This window comes from Tauraco erythrolophus, chromosome 10, assembly GCF_009769465.1.
Source record: "Tauraco erythrolophus isolate bTauEry1 chromosome 10, bTauEry1.pri, whole genome shotgun sequence".
Lineage (NCBI taxonomy): Eukaryota > Metazoa > Chordata > Aves > Musophagiformes > Musophagidae > Tauraco > Tauraco erythrolophus.
In genome coordinates, this window is record NC_141474.1 from 8,090,982 (window position 1) to 8,114,785 (window position 23,804).

The following is a 23,804-nucleotide window of genomic DNA, read 5'->3' on the forward strand; positions in this document are numbered from 1 at the left end:
GTTTCCACGGCAATCTGGTGGATGGCAGCCATGCTCGCCTCTTCTCCAAAGTCTTCTGTCATTCTCTAGCACTAAATCTTTATTAATCTGAACGTGAAGCATGTTTGCCTGTGCAGAAATGCTAGCTCGCTACTTGTGCCGAGCAGCGCTTCTGCAGCCATCCAGGGTGACGTCAGAGAAACGAGATGAAGGCTTGCCGCATGGAACAAACAGCAGACGCCCATGCCATTTTGAGATACAAAGCTCTTTTTTCATCCTCATAGCAGTCTAAAAAAAGGACATGTGCCCTAGGAACAGACTATTTTCTAAACAGAACGAACGATTATTTCTGCAGCTCTCAGATGACCGTGTTTAGAAGGATGTAAGCACTGTTTCTTCTAGATGGGCACTGACAGCCCTCGACTTCTGTTGGCAAGACTATTTCAGGGTGAACTAAGAATATAACTACATAAGGACTTTTTAACACAGATGCTCAGGGAAGCTCTTTCCCCCCCTCCCAACACAGACGACATTTCCCTAACGTGTCCTACAGGAGAGGTGAGAACTAGTAACCACCGTATCATTCCTCAGCTTTGCATTCACTAGCCAAGAGTACAAACTTAAAGGAAAGGAGGTTGCATCTGAAGTTACAAATTGTGGCTGTTTGGTTTTGCTGTTAAGCAAGATACCCCACTCCAGAAGAGACAGGCTGCCAGCTGCTTTCGCCTGCTCCTCGCCCTGGGTTCCAACCCCAGCCACTCGTTCCCCCTCTCACAACACAGATACCATTTTCGAAAATGGGAGAAACTGAATAGGACCAGAGCATATTGAAGAGAAATATCCACTTATCGCAACAGCAGCAAGACACCTAGGATAAGTAAGAGATGGAAATAGTCGTGGAAGCTGACCAAAAAAACCCAACCCACCCATCGCAAGAGATTCGAATGCCAAATGCCACCAGAGGCGTAAGTCCTCTTTTCCCAAGGATTCAAGTCCTGAGAACATCGGCAAGAGGATCTTCACTTTTTTCTAATCTAAGTGATGCCCTGAAGGAAGCGATGCGAGTTAGCCAGATTCTCATCATGCTCCCTTTTGAAAGTCTAAATCAGCATCTTTGATAAGAACAAATTTGATAGACAGCAACAACTTCAAAAGATCAAGTAAAACTTGCTCTTCCCTAATCAAACCTGTATCAGGCAGACTGGCACTGTCAGCGTTACCTGAAGTCCTCTAAAGTTTCACCGTTTGAATACTAAAGATCTCAAACTGCAGTCCACATCAACACACTACCTTTGTGCTGCTCTAGATTAAAATGTATCGCAACATGCTAGAAACACAAGCTGCCCATCAACTGCAACCTGGTGAAACTGGGCTCAGCAAAACCCAAGCGTTAATAACGACAGTGGGTAATTAGGGTGGGCTTTACTCGTCAGGATTCCTGTTTCACCCATTGCTGCCTGATCAGAAGAGGAGCAAATCGTTCACAGCAATTATCAGGAGAGTATCCTCCCCAAAAGCACAGGTGTTGCTGCCCCACCCCAGCTTACTGCAACTTCAACTGCAGCCTTTTGCAAAACTAAACAACGGCTCAACTGGAAAAGCAAGTTGCTACACCGTTGGGCTTGCGTGATGAGGCAGAGTTGAGTAGTCCAAACCATAGCGCTTAGTGCATCCAGGAGCCTCCTATTTATTGACCAAGAGGGCTGACATCAGATACCTGCCCTCTCTTGCACAAGAGCATCAAGGCAGTTGAACATGCACCTGAAAATACCCTTTCGGTGACTTCATCTTTCCCATTAATTCAAGCCACAGCTCTCACTGCCAAGAACCAGATGCAGGTCAGTATCTCACGAACAACAGGAGTCAGCTTCAGTCTAGATTTGTCATCTCCGACAACCAGCCTTTGTTCAGCACTGGGAAGAGATTTCACCCACAACGCCAAAAATTTCTGCAGCACAGGAGGACCTCAACCAGCCCGGTGGGTATCCACACCCAGTCAAGTGACAGCAAATGATACCACAGCTATTTCGCTCCTCTCAGCCCCTACCAGAGAAGGAACTGGTAGGGCTAGCAATAAGCTGATACAACGCTGATGTGAAGGTACAGTTTAACTAAGCAGACACAGCATTTAGTCTTTGCAAAAATAGTATTTTGCTGTCTTACAGGACTGTGTGAACCATTTCCAGAAACAACAGTCCTACTACGCACCACACCTCTACCCTACCAAGAAGGCATATTTCTGAATTCATAAGACACCTACCCTTGGAAGATCTTTTATTTTTCCAGCCCTTTTTGGGCAGAACTGAGCAAAATACATTCAGGAAATAGCTTTTTTTTTTTTTTTTTTTTACTCCAACCATCTTCTTGCAACATATTACTAAAACTAAGCAAGTCAGATTTCAGAGGGGGTTACTGGGGAAAAAAAACAACAAAACAACAACATTTCTCCCACAAGACAAATAATGACCATTTCAAAACCAAAACAGACTGATTAAGCCAACTGCTCTGTACCCAAGATAGAAGTAGTGGTCAAAACTCTGCAGACGCCAGCTTCCACTCCTAATCATTCCAAAGACTAAAACTGCTGGAATTATCAGCATCTCACTTGGTCACGCAGTAAACAACTTCCACTACCACTTTCTGCCATCGCTACACTCTCCACAAGTCATCTGAAAAGCGATCTGGCCTCTCAGGACCAAAAAGGAATAAAGAATAAGAAGTCACGTAAGTAATCAACGACTGCTGGTTCCTGATGGCTTGAACGTGCTGAAAGACTGCACATGCCTTACTCTAGGAGCAGGACTGCTGCTGGGAGAAGCATGAAATCCATCGGAATCCAACAGTTAAGGCTGCGGACCATGTTCTCCAGGCCAGCTGTAAAACATACTGCAGATGCCAACATGCAATGAGGAACGGTGACGAAAAGCAGCAGTTTTTCAGATGCGCACACATGGCTTCATCATGCCTGATCTGATTAACAATTAAGGGAGGAGGATATGTAGGAATTCTGAGTGTAGAGCTATGTCCTCAACAAAGCAGCTAGAACGAAGACGAAGCACAGACGGCGCACGGCTATTTCAGGCGACAGCAGCAAACCCTTTTCTCCCGTGTTTTGAAATCAAGAAAAACCTCAAGCACTCGAGCCGTTTTTGCAATGGCACATATATCACTGCCAGTAAAGGACGACTTCCATTTCAGCGTTCCGTTACGTCTAAGCTCCCACGGGAGAGCAGCCCCCCCACCGACACGCCGCTCCGCACGGAGCCCGCAGCCCTCCCGCGCCCCGGACAGCCCCTGCCTGGCGGGCGGGACCGGCACCACCGCCCGCCGGGGCGGCTCGGCTCGCAGGTGAGCCCGGCTCGGCGGGGGGTCCGCTCCACACAAAGAGGCGGCGGCACCGGCGGGGCCACCTCCCACGCGATGACACCCCACGCGTGGCCGCCGCAGCCCCGCCGCCCCCCCCCCCCCTCCTCCCCGCCCCGGGACCCCCTCCCCGGCCGCCCCGGGGGAGGAAGGTGACACCGACGCCGGGCCGGCCGCGTTGGAAGCGCCGCTGGGAGAGGGGCCAGTCCTCCCCCGCGACGTCGGGCCGGGCGGGGGGCGGCTCCGGGCAGCCCCTGAGCCTCCCGGCGAGGAGCCGCCCGCGCGCCGCCGCAGCCCCGCGGGCCCCCGCAGCCCCTCGCCGCCGCCCCCCGTCACTCACCGGCCGCCGGGTCGGCGCGGCTGAGCACGGCCAGCACCAGACCGAGGAGGGCGGCGAGCGCTGGCCCCGCTCCGCGGGCCATGGCCACGGCCGCTCCCGCCGCCACTGGCACGGCACGGCGCAGCGCGGAGGGATCTACCCGGCCGCCGATGGCGCCTGCGGCCGCCCCGCGCGCAGGGAAACGGTCCAGACGCGCCGCCCCCGCTTCCTCCGCCGCGCCGCCCGCCACGCCCCGCCCCGCTCGGCTCCGCCCGCCCGCCGCCAGGGGGCGCCCGCCGGGACCGGGACCGCGGGGCGGGGCCGGGGGCCGGGACCGGGACCGGGACCGGTGGCGGTGGCCTCGGGGGCGGATAACGGAGTGCCCCACCTGCCATGCTGGTCCAGGCGCTGCCCTGCCCTGCGCTCAGCCCTGGGGTGCAGGCGGCTGCCGGGCAGGGGCGATGGAGCGTTGTCCAAGGGCAGATACCGATGGGGAGGGAAACCCGAAAGCAGCATCGGCCGCCGGACGGTCACCCCAGTGGGAAGGGGAGCTTCTGGAGCGGGCGTACGAGCTCGCCGCCCCACGGCTCAGCCCCACAGCTCAGCCCCCCATGTCTGCACGTGCTGGAAAAGCCCAGGAGGAGACCCAGCTTCCCATGGACGAGGTCTTGGGAGGGCAGCAGCTGAGTTCAACCTCAAGATCCCTCGCAGTCCTCAGCCATCATTTAAAGCGTTAAAAATCCTTCTGCGCCGGCTCCAGCTCCCCGCAGACTGAGAGCCTTTTGTGCGCGGTGCTGACACGGCAGCCTGGCCCGTGAAGGCAGGATTGTGCTGGGTTTGGGGGAGAGGCGAGGCAATGAATAAACCTCACTGTTTTCCTCCTATAATTCACCGGATCCTGGAGCTCCTCCCAAGCATGGAGCTGGATGGTCAGTGCTCTGCCACCACGATGATTTTCCAGGTATGCCGATGCAACCTGGGTGATGAATCCCCCACCATCCTGCATAGCTGCCAGAGCTTTCCCATCGCCACTCCAACAGCTGCTCACGGGCAGATGATGATGCCTCACAGCCACGATGGCCATCCTGTGGCACTGCGTCTGGCACACCTCCCTCCCTGCAGCTCCTTGCCTGCTGAGGTGGAGGCCAGACCCCCAGCATGCCCAAAACTTTCCATATATAAAATTATGGGTGGCAGCAACCAATGCTTAAGTTGAAACAATCACAAAGCTAAGCTGGGAGTTGAGGGGGGACATGACTGGAACAAGGAGGGCTTGGGGTTGTTCTCCTTAATGCAGCTAATTTAGGAGGAATTTTGATGTTTCACCAAAAGCTGCCATTTCCAGCTCCCCTCAGTGCTGAGCATTACTTATTATCCCTGACCTTGAAGCAGCTGGTCCTCTGCTGTCTGTGTTTCTCTCGGCCTGAGCACAAGCTACTGATCCCCAGTGTAAGGACAGCATCTGTAGCCACCCTGGCACAGCTCTTGGAAGCTGCCATGAGGGCAACCAGCTCCACCTGACAAATGAAGCTTGTCAGGGGAATCCAGCCCAGATGAGGGAAGGTGTCACTTCATGCCCATGGGTCTGGGGAACCTGCTGATTGCTCCCATCTCTCCGCTCTGACTGTGCTTTTGTGGGCACACGTGGGCTCAGCTGCACATGGGTGAGAGCATCCCACGGCAGCTCTGTCAGACAGAGAAAAGGGGTAAGAGCAGCCAACAGCAGGTCCTCTATGTGGCAGAGGCTGGGAGGGGCTGGCCCTGGACGGGCAGCACAGGTTTTACAGCTGGAAAGGTGAGGGCCAAGCCGCCCGTGGCTGTCCTGGCCAGACTGGTTGCCTGTGCCAGGAGGGAACACACAGGGTAAAGTGGGAAGGGGACAAGGGCAGGCACCTGGCTGTGTCCCCACGCCAAAGCTCCTCAGTTAGGTCCCCATCATTGCCATGGGTCTGTCTTGTTAAGCAATAAGCTGCTTGCAGAGGAGGTAAAAATATTTTAGCATTGCTTCGTCTTACACGCCCCATTACAGTCCCATCAACAACACTGTATGCAAATGAGCAAAGGTTCATCACACAGGGCACCCACTGGCAGAAGTGACCCTCCAGCCCTACCATGCACCATTTCCCACCCAGTTTCCCACCCAGAGGTGGCAAGGGGAGGTGGGCAGGATGGCAGGCAGGATGGTGGGCAGGGTGACAGGCAGGGTGTCAGTGCCTGGCAGAGGGCTGGGCACGTTCTGCCACTGGAAGTGATGCCGAGTAAGGGATTAGGAGAGCTGAACAGACTCCATATCCACAGCATCGCTAGTTAAACGGCCCTGGCAATTAGCAAAATCCTGGCGCTTTGGCTGACAATGGCAGGGAGATCAAGCCCTCTCTGCGGCTCCATGTCAGACGTCTCACTCCACAACCATTTCGGTTGCCTGCTCCACAGAGCCCTCATTTTGATCTCAGCACATGCAGGCCCTCTCCAGCCCCAGCACTCTTCAGGTTTCCTGCTCCTCTGCTCCAAAGCCAGCCCCTTGTGCTGGCCCTCCAGCTGCTACCAGTGGGGTCAGGGTCCCCCCGTTCAGCAGGGACCCCCCGGTGATGCTGAGCGGCTGATCTCTGCAAATGGCATGGCTGGCGGTGAAAGGGACTGAAGGCATCGTGCCCCTGGCCTGTGCTTGCTCCGCTCGGGGAGGAAGGAAACCCACAGGACAGCACCTCCCCGTGTCCTGTGTGCTTCATCGCTTGGCACCCGGGGGACACTGCCAGGCAGAGGTGCCCAGGGTCCTGCCGCGCTCTCCCCAGCTCTCCTCACAGAAAGCAAAATGTATTTAAACGCTCTGAAGTTTGGGGTGGGTACATGGTCAGCAAACCACACCACACTTCTCTGTTCCTCACCTTGGAGGAACCACTGTTTTCACCAGCTTTGCATTGGTGCTCTCAGAATAAATTGTGTTTTCTTGCAGTAACCTTTCAGTGACATTACTGGCGGTTCAGGCATTCAGACCTCAGCTCAGCCCCCACCCAAACACCTGCCTTACACCCCAGCATTTTACACACCTGGATAAATGTTGCCTCATTTTTACCTGCCCCTGATCTGGGGCTCCTTAGGACATGCTTGAGTCATATACTCGGCTTCCTCTTTTGCAGACAGGAGAGCTGGAACCCCGTCGAAATGGAAGCTGAGGGTATTTCACAGTTACAAGACGTCAGCAGCCAAGAGATTTAAGAAAAAACAGGAGGGTGAGAGGCTTCCAACAAAATCCTTGGGGCTGGCAGCCTTGTGTTTCCACCACAAATAGCTTGTCCTGTGGCTCATCTGCTAACTCTTAACGTTCACATGACTTGGCTTACGCCATGATTACCTTACCTGCCAGCTAGTCTTGTCTTAGAAAGAACGGGACAAGTGTAAAGGCATTCCTGCATCAGGCCCCGCAGGAATGTGCTGGGTGCCCTGAGCTGCCTCTGCCTCCCTGCTTAATCTCCTGGGGAATTTGTACCCTCTGCCTTCCCCGCCGCTGCCCTCGCTCTCTGCAGCCCCTGGAGTATTTATATTGCAGACAGAACCACATAGCTTTTACCAAAGTTGGTCTGACGTACAGGGTGGCCATGAAGCCTCCGAAATGCTCCTAGCTCTGGGCATGCGATGGGGCAAGAATTCACTGATTTGTGGTCATCCTCACGGAATGACCACGGGGCACGGGAAAGCAGAACAGGGGCTTCTTGCGGCTCCTGTGGGACCCTGAGCCTGTTCTCAGTCCCTGGCCGTGTTGTTACGTCCCTCTCGGTCCTGGGTGGCAGCCTCACGCTGCTCTAGGCAGCCTGCTCCAAGCCCGCGCTGAGCCGGAGGCCACTCGGGTCCCCTCTCACCTCGATGATCCCCTCCTCCCCTGAGGTGGATGCCAAGGGCAAGATGGCATCACAGCTGCAAGGGGCTCATGGCCGTGCACAGGGAAAACACAGCTCTGGGAAAGGTCCTGGGGAGCCACGCACACCCCAGGCTCTGCAGGCTCCGGCATCACAGGGACCCACGCAGGTCCCGGTGCAGAGGACTTGTGGTCGCCGTGACTCCAGCAAGCGCGTTTAGTTCTGCTCCTCTGTGCAAATCCTGTGTCTGCTGCCATTTTGGGGGACCCCGGTGGTGGCTGACAAGGAGAGTGCACTTTCTGCTCCGGGTGCTGTGCTGTGACGGTGTGAGGGAGTCCCATTTCCACCAAGTGCAGGCAGCGTGCCAGGGGAGCGGAGCTTGCTGGGGCGGCTGTGGAGCCCCTGGGGAGCACTCGCAGGACCAGGGTGCTGCTGGCAGGAGGCTGGAGAAAGGAGAAGAAAAAAAAAAAAAGCAATGACAGAGGAAACAGGTTTATCATCTCTCTGCAGAGCGCCGAGGAAACAGGTTTATCATCTCTCTGCAGAGCACCGGAGCTCAGCCGCAGGGGATTTTCTGAGCAATGATTCAAAACCACGCTGGGCTCCTCCATGCAGCCGTCAGCCCAGAGAAAGCCCCATGGCGGGGGTCTGGCAGCCCTGCGGGGGCAGGCACAAGGAGGGGGGACTCCCCAGCTTCTGCTTTATCCCCTCCGGTGGGTTTGCGAGCTCAGGTGCAACCGCAGCCAGCCAGGAGCAGCCATGCGAGACTCAGCGAGGCTCAGCACTGCGGGCACAGCTCCTGGCAAACCCCAGGGCACCCCTGTGCCTGCAGGGTACCCAAACAGTGCCCAAGCGGGGGGAGAAGAGGGACGGTCTGGGGAGGGGAGGTGACATGGCCACCCCAGGGGAAACAGAGCTGGGGACTTGTGTGAGCAGCTGGGTTGGAGGCTGTGCAGGAAGCACGGGCACAGTATCCACAGGTGGGATACAACCAGAGGTGGGATACAACCTTTCCCCAGTGCCTGCTGCAGGGGCTCGGGAGCAGCTGGACCCCCAGGGACCCCCAAAGGGCTCAGGTCTGGGAGGCCAACAGGGACAGAGCGAGGAGGCTGCCAGGAGCTGGCCAGGAGCCCTGTGTCCTGCTCCGCAGCTCGCTGAGTGCTCAGGGCCGGGGACCAGTCCAGCTGCATCACCTGGGATGGGGGGACAGGGTGGTTTGGGGTTCACCGGGACAGGACGCGGTGCTGACTCAGGCCTGTGCGGGAAGGCTGGTCCCAGCAGTCAGCTGCCCGTGGCCAGCTGCCAAGCCCAGCACCCTGCCATCTGAAAAAGCTTTCATTTTCGGGCAGCAGAAAATCGACATCCTCCTTTTTGAAAGGTCACTTTGGCAGCAACGCAGCAGAGCAAAGTGCGAGGAGAGGGGGGGAAGGTGACCTCCCAAGCCCTCAGCATGGCTCTGCAGGGTATCCCTCCCTGGCCCCAGTAGGACTGAGAAGTCCCCAGAGGGATAGAGCTGCTGTGGCCCCACGGCAGCCCCTGGGGGAGAAAGGACAAGGACTGAGCTCCAAGCCCTGCTGCCCTGGCTGTTGCTGCCCAGGCAGTTATCTGGCATCAGGTGCCCTGGGGACGTGCTTGCCCTGCCGCAGGGATGCTGGAACAGCCCTCCGCACCGCTGGGATGTTCACCCACAGCAAAGCAGCTGCTAGAAACCACCCAGGGTCAAATTCCTCCAGGGCCCCAGAGGGAAAGATGCCAAGAGTGGGTTTTTCTGCAAACCTGCCCGAAAGAGAGGTTTGCGAGTGTGAGGAGCTGGTGGGGAAGCAGCTGGTGCCCGAGTAAATACAGAAACCAAAACCCCGCAGCGTCTGAGCGGCTGCTCCCTGGAAGTGGTGATGGTGCAGAGCATCACCGTAGCCCCTGCCAGGTGGGACCTGCTTTATATTTGACACCACGCCAGAGCACCCTGCGCCAGCTTTCACCATCCCGCCATGCTCTTCCTCTCCACAGCGCTGTGCCACACCCATGGCAGGTTTGGCAGCGTCCAGGAACCAGCTCTGCCTGTCTGCTCTCTCTGCCTTGCTTTCCAGAGACTCGGGGAAGAAAAACTCCACCACCCAGCACCAGCATGCCCAGCAGCATAAGCCACCTGGCCAGCTCTGTGGTGGGCTGGAGTGGGCATGGCCACGCACGGTCCCTCCAGCAGGCACCGTCCCCAACAGCACCTCAAGCCCCATGAACACGGAGACACTCAGGGGTGCCCAGACCTGAGCTGGGCAGTGGCAGCAGCCAAAACCAACAGCTTTTCTGAATCATCACCCTTGTTATGAGGTTTGTCACCTATGAGCTCATGTGATGTGCAGAGCAGCTCCTGGAGCATCTTGCACCATCCCCTTTTCTTTTGCACCCTGCTGCTCTCTGCCTGTACCCCATGCCCCGTGCCAAGGGTTTCCCAGTGGCAATGAGCATGCTGTGGAGCCAGGGAGAGCCCAGCTCAGCCCCCCAAACTCCCCAGTGCAGCAGGCTCAGGTGTTGCAAAGGTGCCAGGACTTGGCTTTGCTCCCAAGTCTTGCTTCCCCCTCTGCTCCGCATGTGCCCCATGTGGGGCAAAACCCTTTGGCCTCTGCCAGGTTGAGGGGACCAGGCGCAGGAGCTGAGGGGATGACTGATGGGGGAACCCAGCAGGCAAAGGCTGCTCCAGAGCCTCTGGAGGCGGAGAGGCAGCTCAGAAGCAGAAATGAGATGGGCGTTGGGTGGGAGGTGACTTGGGTAAACGCCCTACTGGGAAGGGTCACGGTCCAGCTCAGTCCCAGGATGACGGGACGAGGCCAGGCAGCACAGCCTTGTGTGGCGTGGTCCGGGAGCCCTTGCAGGCAGATCCCCGGGTCTTTGGGGAGGCCAGGGCGTTGCAACGAGCTGGGGGTGCCCTCAGGAGGAACCTCCAGCTCTGGGCAGGACTCTGCATTGCACCCTAGCTCCGGGCAGGCACTGCCATCTGCAGGCAGAGGCTCCGGGGCCAGCCCTGTGCCTCTGCCAGCACCAAGCACCCAGCACAGCCACCCCTGAGTGAGCAGCGACCCAATCGCTGTGGTCACCCGCACGGGCACCCACTGCTCACTGCTGCACACCAGGGCAGGGAGACACGTCCCTGAGCCCACGGGTGCTTGCTCAGCCCAGCCTCAAGCAAGTTTTTGGATAACAGAGAAACCAACAATGGCTTCTCCTTCCCTCTGCCCTGAGCGGCTGGCAGAGGGAGGGGAGCAACTAACCTCACTCCTGGCTGCTCAGGAGGTGCAGACAGCCCCCAGCAAAACAACCCCCAGGCTACACCTCCCTTGCCACAAAGCATCACAGGATTCTCACGGAGAAATTGGCTGCTTGTGGCTTGGGCAGGCACACTCTTCCCTGGCTAAAAAACTGGCTGAATGGCTGCTCCTCAAATACTGTGTTCAGTTTTGGGCCCCTCACTACAAGGAAGACACTGAGATGCTGGAGGGTGTCCAAAGGGCAATGAAGGTCTTGGGAGGGTCTAGAGCACAAATGAGGAGCGGCTGAGGGAACTGGAGTTGTTTAACCTGGAGGAAAGGAGGCCGAGGGAAGACCTTATTGCTCTCTACAACTACCTGAAAGGAGGTTGCAGCGAGGGGGATGTCAGTCTCTTCTCTCAAGTAACAAGTGACAGAACAGGAGGAAACGTCCTCAGGTTGCACCAGGGGAGGTTTAGATTGGATATTAGGAAAAATTTGCTCACCAAAAGGGTTGTCAAGCATTGGAACGGGCTGCCCTGGGAAGTGGTAGTATCACAATCCCCGGGGGGGTATTTAAAAGATGTGTAGATGTGCTTAGGGACATGATTCAGTGGTGGACTTGGCAGTGTGAGGTTAACAGTTGGACTCGATGATCTTAAAGGTCTTTTCCAATGAAAACAATTCTATGATGAGGAGCACCTCTGCAAGGAAGGAAAAGGGTCTCTGTATTTTGAATGCAGCAAGGAGTTACTTCGAAGGTTTTGCCCGCAGCCCCATGCTGGCCTGCAGACTTCCTTACCTTCCTCTTTGGGCAAGCAGCGTTTGCAGCTCCGTGCGCCCTGTTACTGCTAACGCGCACTCTGCTCCCAGCTTGTTCTGCTTCACTTGTGCCCCATGTGAACAGCATCGCCCAAAACTGTCCCCATGAAAGTCTGCCCACGCACCCATGAGGTTCTGCCCATCTGGAGGGGCTGCTTGCCTGCATCCAACCAGCAGAGAGACACACCCTAGCATGGAAGGAGACTCCTGCTATAAACGAAGTACAGTCTCCCTGCCAGAAAACAGCCAAGATCACCTTTTTCAACTCGTTCTGCCTCCAAAAAGGAGCCCTTATCCCAGGTGGCTTCAGCTATGGGGCCGTTACCCTCTCGTGCCCGTGGAAGGAAAGCAAGCATCCTCCAAGACCACAGAAACAACACACAGGAAACTCCACACTGCAGAGGGGATTTTTCAGAAGCATTTATTTCACCGCTGACACTGGGACTGCAGGAGACAACTGCTCACCGAGCTGCCCTTTGCTGCAGAAACGTCACTCCCCTCAATCACAACAATCCACGTACGGTCAGTGTCTGCTCACCTTTCAGCACCTACGTTACACAGACCTACATCACCGGGACATTCACCTGTTTGGGGACACCACTTAAAAGGATTAAAAATAATGATAATAATAAAGCAATCTACAAAGTAACACTTGGAGGCATCATGCAGAAACCAGATGATTTTAGATTACATGGCAGATCAGATTTGCTAGGTTTATTGGTGGACAAGTGCTAAATACTTCCTCACCAGTTCGACACAGGGCCAAGCTGGAGAGTGTTCCCAGACAGGACAACAGCTCCCTGTTTCCTACCCAGTGGCAAGAAACACTTCCAGGTCACAGTTTCAGAACTACACAAGATTATGTGCTTGTAAAAGGTGCTGGGGAGTCCTGAAACTTCCTGCTGCGACACTGCCTGCTTCCTACCAAGCGGTAGATACTTGAGTGCAGAGTGCCTGGACTGTGGGGTTTCTATTTTCTCTTTTTTTTTTAAAATAAAAACAAAAGGTGACTGGTAAAATGTTATTCTTAGCACAGGTGGACCAAAAAAATTGAAAAAAAAAAATCACATTACACTGGAAATCTATACATTGGCCCATGAGAAACAAGAAGCTATATACTATTGTCCCACAATGAGTTTTCCTTCACCTACAGTTTTAACTTCCCAAGTGAGGTAGGGAGAGGGTGACCACAGGAAAAAAAGGTGGTGTTTCTAAAGGAGTCCACCACTTTAAAGATATCCTTTTGAATCCTTCATGAAAAGTTAAAGTGTTCTTTAAGGAAACACTGTCTTTTCTTCACAACAACATTCAGAGTTTTGGTTTATTTGGTTGTTTTGGGTGAGGAACAGAGGGAGAAAGAAAACAAGCATTCCAGAGATGAAATGCTGGCAGTTTTGACACATTCTGGAAGGAAAGCACAGTTATAAAAAGGAAGGAAATAATATAGTGAATCTGCAGATAGAAGGGAAAAATACAGAGTGCTGACATAGTTTGCACTGTGCCCGCTCCAACAGCATTCAATTACACACCCTGTTCACATGAAAACACACTGTCATACACAGCTGTCAGGAGAGGGAAAGTGGACACCTACAAACCTGTAGTTTAATTTTGTAGGAATCAGTAATATAGAAGACTTTCATCGCCCCTCCTAGTACTAGACAGAATGTATTTTAAGGCATAATTTAACATCCGTTTCTTCCTAAAGCAATTTAAAGTGTAACAAGCCAAGATATCAGACACAGAAAACTCAACAACAGCTCTTCTGACAGAGGTGAAAGCTATTATATGTACAGTGCAGTATTTGCCTTCAAACAGGGGAGTTTTGTCTTAAAAAAAAAAAAAGAGAAAAATAACTGCAGACCCAGATTCTAAAAAAGCAAACATTGCCAACACAAGGAATGTTCATTAGAGTCCAGTTCCCACTAGAGCTACTCAACAGGAGGACGCACAATGTGATTATACTAAACTGCACGGATTGACTGTTCCCAGAGCACACCCCTGGAGGGGGGCAGAACCGTGGGAGGTCAAACTCTGCAGGACCCTAGTGCAAACTGCCTCAGAGGAAAAGCCTGCAGTCAACAAGCTTTACACCTATTGTTAGGCTTCACTAAGAGGTGCAGTAGTCAGGTGTCACCTAACAATTGCAGGACACTCCCGTAAAGGTGATGGTCCTGTGTGGATTCTAATGCACATCCCCCGTGAACAGTGTCCAGCACACATACACCTGCCAGGCTACCGGCTTTCCCTCTTCCGTGAGTGCAACCGGCTCACAGCCACCAGAATCTCACATAGACGATCAGCATGATAAAAAACACAGCTACAGCCGCAAGTTTGGCGTAAGTGGAACGCATGTTCAGATACTTCGCATCCTGGCGGTACTTCTTGGACAAACTGGACAAGTTGTTGGCCTTGGAATCAAGAGCTGTTAAAGGGAGAGAAGTTAATCAAGATTAACCCAAACAGATGTTCCTGAAATGTTACATTAACTGTACAAGTTCCTCTGGAGCAGCTGGAAGCACAGCAGCTTCACATGGCAGCATGCCCTGTGCCTATCTGCAGTGCTCTAGTGCCTGTCCTGCTGGGATGACAGCCACCCAAGCTCGTGAGATGCTGGTCTCATCCAAAAGAAGCACCAGTACCTGTCAGGTGCTTCAGGATGCAACCGATCCAACTGAAACACCTACTGAGTCCATTGCATTTCTCAGGGGGCTCAGGGATTAGCAAGCTTTTCCTCTGGTATGCTCTACCCACCCACCTGACTGAGAGGACAAGGAACCTTATGCCAAATATTAGCCATTCTCTGTACCTGAAAGTGCCTCTCCTCGCTGTAAGACTTCCTCGATGTTGGCCACCATAATCCTCTGCACATCTTGCAGCTCTGTGTTTATGGAGCCTAGATTCCTCCTCGCTCGGCTATCAATGTACAGCTTCTTGGTTTTCTGGATGTAGGTATCTGGAACAAGATGGGACTATGAGAGGGAATCTCACCTAACGCAGAGCAGCCTGGCTGCTGAAGGAGTGGGAATTTTGTTGAGACAGCCAGCAGACTGCATGCAAACATTTGCTGGAGCGAGGCCAAGAGTCTTAAAGCAGGAAATCTGAATCAAAGAACATTTACTACTCTCTACCACTTCTCTATTCACTAATATTCCTTGCTCAAGACACTCATTTCTCTAGTGCCAAGAAGAGACTGAACTGTCAATTCCATAGGCCAAGCTGGAGAGGATCCTGTGGCTGCTGGTCACTCTCAGCAAGAAGTTTCCTAACTAGCCACAAGGAGAGCGGCCTCACCAAATTCAATGAAGGAATAGGGCCTGGAGACTGTCGGCACCTTCTTGCCATGCTGCTCATCGAACTCTGAATGCAAGTCTTCCAGATAAGCAAAGGCCAGTTTCTTGGGGAACGCAGCTTCACACAGGACCAGGTAACACACTCCTTTCTCAATGATGTAGCTAGAAGAATAGCAGACATTGCATTAATCAATCAGTTTTGAACCTCTCCTATCAAACACCACCCTGCATATCTTTATTCCTACGAGGCAGTGAGAACTGGGTACAGGGACTTCCAGTTTGCCATGTCTGGATCAGGTGTAAACCTTTCTACAAAGTAATGGCTTATTTTTTCACTGCCTAAAATAAATTTTCTTGTAGCCTCCAACCCTGTGCCCATGCCAACAGCCCTGAACTTTGATTTCACCAGAACAGAAGTTGGCCTGTGAGTAACATTAGCTTAACAAAACACCAGCAATAAGAGAGTTATAATTTTGGAGTAAAAAAGGGAGGATATCCTCCCTCCTTCCTGCAGTCAGAGGGAGGGGAGCACAAGAAGTTTGCCAGCAGAGTAGAGGGGAAGGTGACCAACACAGCTTTACGACAACGCAGCACAGCCAAATACCTGAGGCCCACAAACAGAAAGCTCTGCCCTGAGATTAGGACACACACAACAATTTGGTCTCAGCTAAAAAGCCACCCAGTGACTGCCAGCTCATACTTTCCGTTTTGGAGGACTGGGTAGCCTCTTCTTTCCCAATACCTGCCTGTTGGTGGGGTGTCGCTATCCACATCCATGACCTCAAAGGCAGAGGGGGGAAAAAAATTGGTGCTAGATGGGTTCTGGTGACTTCCCCTACAGGCTTGCCATAGGTAAGGATGACTGTGCTACCAGCTCTTCAGCTGCAACGTTAGGAGCTCCAAAATGTACATTGGAACAGGAGCTGCTCTTGCTGTGTAACGCTGTTTGGTTTGTTCCACAGCTGAACATGCAGAGAGGTCCTCTACTCCTCCTCCCACCACCCCATCCCCATTGCATCTAATTTGTATTTGTTTGCAGAGGTTTAGTGCTGACCTTGTTCCAGTGTGAGCTCCAGTGCCTCCATCAGCACAGAGAGCAGGGGCCTTTCATTATAATTCAGCTAAAAAGCCCACTGTAATGAGGGATAGAAGCCATCTTGAGATTATTTAGGTTATTTAGGCTTCGCTACAACTGTCTGCTGCTGCACATTCCCAACTACATTATTCTCCTCGTTTAGCCAATAGAAAAATAAAGGCAACAACATTTCCAGCAAAACCAAGGGAGTTGAGATGGTAGGTAGCCCTGCATACACTTTTGAATGTTTATCTGTATTATTCAAGGTGGCACTTAAGTGCTACTTTTACGTTACCTTCGTCTTTCTGCATAATGTCATTATGTAGCAGCCTAATTAGCATAAAGATTAACAGTGTATTAAAGAATTGACCCAGTCACGAGGGCACTGTAGTCAAATAAGTAGCTTAAAATTTTGTTAATAGCTGCATCAGGCTTACAAAACAACTTCCCCTTCACACTGTTTTTCCAGATACCTTAACAGGTCCAAGCCCTTTGAATTAAGCATCCTAAACCCATTTCTGGGCTCAGCAGTACCCATTTCTCCTGCCTCTGTATGGCCTGTGTGCGAATTCTGCCAGCCTTCAAGTAACAACTGATCCATCTCAATCAGAAGTAGGAAACTACAGTTACTATAATCCATTCCACAAGTATGTCCCTGCAAGCCCATGCTTTTATTCCTTTTTATGTCCCTCAGCTTGGACTGCATCAATGTGTAAGACTAATCCTACAGTACATCACGCCTCTGTTCTTCCCTTACCCTTGGAGACCTGCTTGACAGCTTGGAGTTGCTACAAATCATCTCCCAGAGCTTGATTTAGCCACAGCCATGAACAGCAATATTTGAAAGTCTTTTGAAATAAGCAAAACTCACGTCAGATAGGAATTCTGACAGTATTGCCTGAGATCCAGAGAAGCAAACTCAAGACAAGAGCAGCCTGAGGAACATTCCCTATCGATACAGCTCTGTTATCTCTGCTCGGGCCAGCTGCTCCTGCCTGGAGCTCTTCAGTTGTATTTCTCATTTGCTTTTCCCCTGATGTGGTATTAGATGTGTTGGATTTAAAGCTGATCTATCAGCACTACAGAGAGCAAGCACACCTCACTCCGTCCCAGATTCAGACAATTTTGTCAACCTCAGTTCAACATCAGAGCAGAGCTCCTGCACAGCTGAGCTTCTCAGTTTTACACTTTGTTCGTGCCTCTGAGCTTCAGCACAGCACCTGATCGTGCCGACTGCTCGGCAGCGTACACACACAAGGGGCAGATGTTGCAGTTTGCCACAGCTAACTTCTATAGTCCGGATGTCTGCACATTAAGTATAGTCAGCAGGTTTCTTACCATTATCTTGGATCGTTTTGAGAGAGAAAAGCTTTATCCTGGTAACAGTGGCAAAGGGCAAAGGTTGTTTTCAACATGACAGGTAAGAGCCACTCCAGCCATTCATCAGCCAAAGGTCATCTACTGACTGACAGCACAGTGGACCCCATCGGTGTTTCTGCACCTGCACAGCCATGTACACCAAGTCCTGTAGCTGAAAGGGTGACACAGCTTTTGGAGCCGAAGTCTAAACATTACATTTGACTGGAATTGCTTCAGTAGCCGTAGCTTAAGCTTCACATTTCAGCAAGACTAGACTCTTCTCTGAACTGATCAAGCTAAAAACATTCAACACCACCTCAGCAAGTTCAGCAATATCCTTATCCACACTTGTAACTCTCACATCACAAAACGCTCTGTCCTGGTTTGTGCTGCCCTCAGCAGTCAGAGGTCTGATTTAGCAGAAAAAAAAGATGTGCTGCACTAACAAACAGCATGGCCATCAGTCAGCATTTAGACTAAATCTCAAACTCCTCTGTTTTCTCCACTTCCTGTACTGTTCCCAAGGAGGTTTTCTGATCTGAAAGTATTCTTTTCATATAGGTCTTGCCTTAATGTCCCTCCTTTAAGGAGGCAGCACTTGAGTGCTTTGCAGCAGCAGCCATCAATTCCTGTGGAACTTGTCTAGGGACTAACTCAACACAGAAGGAGAAACGCTCCATTCCCTGCCTATCTGCCAACCAGGTAACCTGGCTGTTTCAAAACATGAGCTTGACCCAGTCCTCCTGCCTGCTCACAACTGGTGACATTACAGCCACCATTAAGAGGCTTCGATTCCCTGAGCACTGCAAGTGACACAGCCCTCCCAGACATTGCTCTGCTTGCGTAATGGAAGCAACGCAAGAAGGGATTTACTAGGATCTACACAGACTCTTTCCCAAGGCTTCACTTCCAGTAGAGTTACACCCCTGCAGTGCCATGGACACACTTTAAACACAGAACTTTTAAACTCTAGAAAGTTTTAATTCCTAGAAAGAAGATGATGCGGAGCAGCACTTTGCAGTTAACGCTGGCAACTACACCCAAACCCAACAGGAGACAGGGGTTGCCAGACTATTTTAATCCGGGCAATCCTCCGACCACTATAACTCCCTATCAAAGGCAACCAGAAGCCAAGAGGAAAAAAAGATTGAAAAAAACCTTGTCACAGTTATCATATGTAAGCAACCACAAGAGAAGCTGCCCTCAAAACCTCATCGCTTTTGCCAAAGATAGCCCTTCCAAAAAACTCCTGTTCTTGTCTTTTCATTTTACTGAATCTCTGAAGAAAGAGACAGGGCAGGAGTTGCTAAAGGGCTCTTGTTATAGAAGTCGAGACCTAAAGCCAAACTTGTCCTGCATTCAAAGGCTGTCTCCTACTTACGCAGCCATAAACATGTACCTGGTCACCAGGGCTGGAGAACTGAGAGGGATCCCGCTGCAGGCAGCACGGCAGAAGTGGTGCCAAGCATGGGAAATCTTTGTGCACTGCTGGCAAAACTGCCCGACTCTGACTCAGTGATCTCATGTGGCACCCGATCTCAGGGACTTATAACATAGTTATTCCTGCTAATAGCATAATCCCAATTCTTGACATAATCCTGATTCTTGACAAGATCAAATTCTGAAGCATTATTCTGCTAGGTAATTACATGTCATGTAAAGAAGCACTTCCTTTTCTCAAACATAAGCTGCTCTCCTGCCTTTCGTTGACTGGCAACTCTTCCTCCGTTTACTTACCTTTCTATTTCCCTTGCTATTGATTAGGGAGCAAGGATGTCTGATGTGCACTTTCTATAAGTTTTCATTAGTTTATATTCAAGTTCCCTTGTTAGAGAGAAAGCCAAAAGTGCTTTTAAGTTGAGATTTTCCAAACGGTTTAGCAAATGAATTAAACATATCCAACATATTTGACAACAATAACACTGAATCTATAAGATGAGAGAAAAAAGTTTGCCAGACATTAAGGAAGTAATAAAATAATAAAATAAAATAATAGATGTTCCATGTGCTTCTACATACGAAGCTAATGCATGAAAAGGTACACTCTTACAGGACACACAGAGGAAAATCTTGTGCAAGAGGAGCTCACAGTGGTACTGTCGGACTGTTTTTATCAAGGACATCTCTTTTTAAAAAAGACAAAACATAGGAAATACAGAAGACACACTGAAGGAATCTTAGAGAGTACAAACCAACAGAGAAAGATTTAAGGGAACAAAAGCTACAGTGTCTTCGGCAAAGGCAGAACTATTAACCTGGCTGAAAATCAAGTGCCAGACAGCAGCACCAAGGAGTAACGGCTCACGTGCTCTCTCCTTGGAGCAGCTGCCACGCTTCAGCCAGCAGGGCAGACAGTTGAATAACCCACTCTTTCTCCGGCAGCCTGGTTTCTAATAAATTTTCACGCTGACCCAGAAGTGCCTGCACGTATTTCCACAGCGGCAAACGCCTGTTTCCCCGTTACACCCACAGATAGATACTCACTGGAAAGCCATGGCTCCTGCTTCCAGCGTGCACCTCGTGGGGGACTGCTCGTTCAGCTTGCGGAAGAGCTGCTTCGCCTGGCTCTGGTACTGCTGCAGATCGCGGCCTGACTGAGAAGGGAGGACAGGCCGTTGAGGGTGGCTGCTACCGGAGAAACCGGTAGGCAAGGGGGGGCCTGGGGGGGTCCCGGGCTCAGCCCGAGGAGGAGGAGCAGCCCACAGCAGCAGAGAGGCGGCTCTCCACCTTCCACCCGAGACCACCCGCCGAGAAATGCTTGTGCGAGAGCCGCCCGGCTTACAAGAAGGGGGTGCGAGGGCCCAGCTGGACCACCCGCCGCCCGCGCCTCACCGACACACCGGGCCGGACATCTTCCGCCCGCGCGCGCGGCCTCACCTGCTCGTCCTCCTGCATGGAGGCAGCCAGCGGCAGCCCGTCCGCCACGCGGGCGATCATCGTGAGCAGCACCATCGCCGCGCCCTGCCGCCGCCCGCCCCTGCCACGGAGCTGGCCGGAAACCACCGCAACCTCCGGTCCCACCGCCGCCACCCGCACGGGCACTTCCGGCCGCGCGCCGGGACAAACGGCCCGGGCGGCAGCACGAGCCGCCACTAACGGTCCGCAGAACCGGCAGCGGCGGCGCCCCCGCTCTGGCCACGCCCCCGCCCTGGCCACGCCCCTCGCACGGAGCACCGCCCATCTACGAGCCACGCCCCTCGCCCCTAGCCACGCCCCCATCGCCTCCCTGTCAGGTGGCTCCGCCCCATTGAGCCCCCGCAGTGATTTAGCCCCGCCCCGCAGAGCCCGTCCCTCGGACGTGACGCCCCTCCACCCCCCCCCACCCCGCTGGGGCGGGGCGGCGGCGCAGGCGGCGGCGGCGGCGGCGGCGGCCCGGTGGGTGCACGCCAGGCCGGCAGCCATGGCGGCGGCGGCGGAACGGAGCCGCCTCAGCTTCCCGGGCGGTGCCGGGGCCCTGGGACGGCCCGTGCCTATGAACCTCTTCGCGACCTGGGAGATCGACGGTTCCAGCCCGAGCTGCGTCCCCAGGTAACGGCGGGCGGACCCTTCCCCTCAAGCAGCCAGCCCCCGGCCTCCGACCCGTGCCCAGCCGCGGGGCCCCGGGGGCTGCTCTCTCAGCCTCCCTTTCCCATTAGCTTTGCGGTCCTTCCCTCAATTTTAGGATCCTCTCCCTCTATTTTGGGGAGTCCCATCCCTCCCCGCTAACGCGGCGCTGGGCAGGGTTTCGCTGCCTCTTCAGTGGGTTTTGGGAGAGGGCAGGGGGTACAGGGACCCTCTGACCCTAAGAAGGGAAGGGGCGGCCGCTGCCCCTTCCACCAGGTCTGCGAGGGGTCACCCTGTGCCCCCTCACCATGTGTTTCAGTGGCCCCCCAAAACCTGTCGTAGGGTGTGTGTTGGTGGCAGGTTTGGGGTGTCTGGCTCGTTCTCACGCCGGGTTGTGCTCCCCAGGCCCTGCCGTCCGTGTGGGTGTCCCGTTAACGGGGGCTTTGCCCCGTAAATGCCCCGCGTCAGGTGCTTCAGGGTGGGCATCAGTTTTTCTGCTGTTGGCTTTTCACCCGATGGCAGCCTCGAACCTGTCCCCGCCTCTGGTGCGTGTCTATAAACACGCGGATGCATCCCTGTCTGAGCCTTTTTTAGCCCACATGGGAGGGTTCCCTTTTAGTTTTTATAAAATTTGTGCTTTTTGAGTCTGACTTTAACAGAATGCTTTTGAGTATTTAAACATGTCAAAATGAATTTTTGAAGCACTGCTCTTTCTCTTTTTTTTTTTCTTTTTTTTTAAAAATGGAGATGCAGCAAGTGAGCAAAAAGGGAACAGAGTCATCAGGCTGACCTCGCAGGAATGTAAAGCTTTCCAAGCTTTACAACCCCCCCAAATCCTTCTGTCTTCTGCGCCATCTAGATAGCAGGCTGGATGAGACGGCTGTGGCCCCTGTCTTGCAGGGCTAGCGGCTTGCTCCTGGGACTAGTAACTGTCTTAGCTTAAACATTACCCACAGTCATAGCTCTTTGCCATCGTGGGCAGGAAGATAGCACGGGGTAGAAGAAAACCCAGGTCTGCAATTGCAGATGATCTTGGTTCATAACAGGTTATTTGTGCTGACAGTGCCTTGGAGTATCTGTTGGGCAGCAAGTTTCTCTGCTTGTGTCTTGTTTAGCCTTTCTTCTCTGCAGCAAAAGGTCTTGGAAGGGGAATAGCACCAAGGGGAATGTGCCCCTGTTCAAGGAGTCCCTCTGCTGTGGAAGGAGTTACCTGTATGGGAGGAGCTGGAGGAAGAGTTGTTGCACTTTTGATTTTTGCACTGGATTCCAGTGTGGTTTGCATTGACCCTGGTGGTGTACAGAGGACACAGAGGCCCTCTCGTAACGCCGTTTGGAAAACTGTTCTCTCCATTGCACTCTCAACTACGGGAAGGTGTCAGTTGGATTTGCCTCTCATCCAGCCTCATAACAGTGCCTGTTAAACTGAAATAAAACTCCAAATGTCCGTTGCTGTCAAGGACTTCTGGTTCTGCGTTATCATTTATGCTGATACTTGCAGATCTGAAAACGAGCTCACAACATAGCTTGCTTGTTTGCAAATCTGTAGATGACCAGAAAATGCAGCAAAAGGACACTGGCCCTGCCTTGATGTAGTAGGGGATGAGGGTACATCTGAACAGGACTTGGCTAATAGGGTGGGTCCTGGGTGCTTGAATTGTGTTGGGCAAGTGGGCAGCAGATTGCAGGCAGCTGATCAAGGTGCATGAGGGAGTCTGGGTGATACGAAGGGTATGTGGGTATCTGGGCTGGTGGGGCAGAACTGGGGCTTGAGAGGGAAATTTTGAAGTCACTGAAGCAAGCTGTGAAGCAGGGGCTGGAGGAAGTGCTTGGATTGCACACCTTGGGGCAGTAGTGGGAGGACTGGGGCAGTTGGGACCTTCTAGGAACGTAGCTCTTGCACGAGGGAGTTTGTGCGTGGTGGTGGGTCCCTCTGGTTTCAGCCCTGTTGTTGCCATCACCTTTGCTTGCTGTTCTTGGGTGCCCTTTTCTCCTAGAGCCCGGGGGGGTAAGCGGACATCCAGCTGCCGCATCTGCTGCTGCTGATCGAATTAGGAGGTCTTTCCACAGCCCCACTGGACGTGGACTGCCCCACAAGGGCTGGGCAAGCGTGCAGGGGCTGTGCACGGGGTGCAACATACGGCAGGTCTGCAGCTGTAGCTGTGGGTGCCAAGTGGTTTTTGTTAATCTGAAGTGAAGTCAGGAGCAGCTGAGATCGGTGCTCCTGCAGCGATGTTAGTGTAATTGCACGGTGAGGCGTGTGCTCTGCTGCATGTGCTGGGCAAATGCTGAATTCTGTGACAGCAGCGGGGACGCAAAGCCTGGACACTCAGTTCTTTCTGTTGTTTCTGATCATTTAACATAATGCTTTGTGATGCTACGTTGGGTCCATGCTTTGCATTTCATTACAGGCTTTGCAACAAACCTCTCTATCAGAGAAGGCAGGAGTTTGAAAACCTTTGAGGTATGCTACTGCCTCTGTGTTTTAAATTCCTATTGTAATGATTTTTCCTGTGGCACAACGGCATTTAAGATCTTTGTGTAAAAGCTAGAGTCACCGGGATGAAAACTGTTCTTCAGAGGAAACAACATTCAAAACGAGCTTGTTCGAGCAAGCATCTGTAGGGACATGAAAGGAGGATGTGGAGGAGAGTGGCCCTTGGCGCGTGGTCGAGTACTGTGGAACTGCCTTGGTCTTTTCTGAGATTTCCACCAGTTACAAGTTCCCCTCTGGGTTTCTGTTTACAGGCCTTCTTAGTTGAGAAGAGGCTTGAACTTGGCAGAAAGTCAGAGGATTCATGGAAGAGGGGCATGTGTTTGGAGAGGGAGTGTTGCTTTTCGGTACAATAAAACTTACCCTGTTTCTACACCGTTTCTCCTACAGTAAGCTGGAGCAAGAGGGGCTGGGTGGAAGCAGTGCTTGGAGCAGTCTGTGCCTGCATGGCCCTAAATTGGGTGGGT

The 23,804-nt window shown here is 52.8% G+C and overlaps 3 protein-coding genes across 4 annotated transcripts in view; 1 reads left to right on the forward strand and 2 right to left on the reverse strand.

Annotated features, from left to right (window-relative positions):
- NOTCH2 (notch receptor 2) overlaps positions 1–3,764 on the reverse strand; it is an 84,366-nt gene extending 80,602 nt beyond the window's left edge. The window contains exon 1 of the mRNA XM_086617264.1: positions 3,683–3,764. Coding sequence (XP_086473390.1) covers positions 3,683–3,764 — 82 coding nt within the window. The remainder of the gene's footprint in view (positions 1–3,682) is intronic.
- An 8,240-nt stretch (positions 3,765–12,004) lies between these two features.
- SEC22B (SEC22 homolog B, vesicle trafficking protein) lies at positions 12,005–20,267 on the reverse strand. The gene is made up of 5 exons (XM_086617380.1): positions 20,181–20,267; positions 19,788–19,897; positions 14,871–15,031; positions 14,386–14,532; positions 12,005–14,001 (listed from the first exon to the last, which is right to left on the reverse strand). The coding sequence occupies exons 1-5, from the start codon at positions 20,253–20,255 to the stop codon at positions 13,847–13,849; spliced, it is 648 nt and encodes a 215-aa protein (XP_086473506.1). The 5' UTR covers positions 20,256–20,267; the 3' UTR covers positions 12,005–13,846.
- Positions 20,268–20,703: 436 nt separating this feature from the next.
- PACS2 (phosphofurin acidic cluster sorting protein 2) overlaps positions 20,704–23,804 on the forward strand; it is a 79,792-nt gene continuing 76,691 nt past the window's right edge. For both annotated transcript variants that reach the window (XM_086617109.1, XM_086617110.1), the window contains exon 1: positions 20,704–20,831. In XM_086617109.1, the coding sequence (XP_086473235.1) occupies positions 20,704–20,831 (128 nt within the window). The remainder of the gene's footprint in view (positions 20,832–23,804) is intronic.

Bases quoted from the DNA above. Each gene is read 5' to 3' on its own strand.
- SEC22B (XM_086617380.1), bottom strand. From the start codon at position 20,255: ATGGTGCTGCTCACGATGATCGCCCGCGTGGCGGACGGGCTGCCGCTG. The intron at 19,898-20,180 runs GTGAGGCCGCGC...CTCCCTTCTCAG, and splicing joins CCATGCAGGAGGACGAGCAG to TCAGGCCGCGATCTGCAGCA. The intron at 14,002-14,385 runs GTACAGAGAATG...TCCCTTTAACAG, and splicing joins GCGAGGAGAGGCACTTTCAG to CTCTTGATTCCAAGGCCAAC.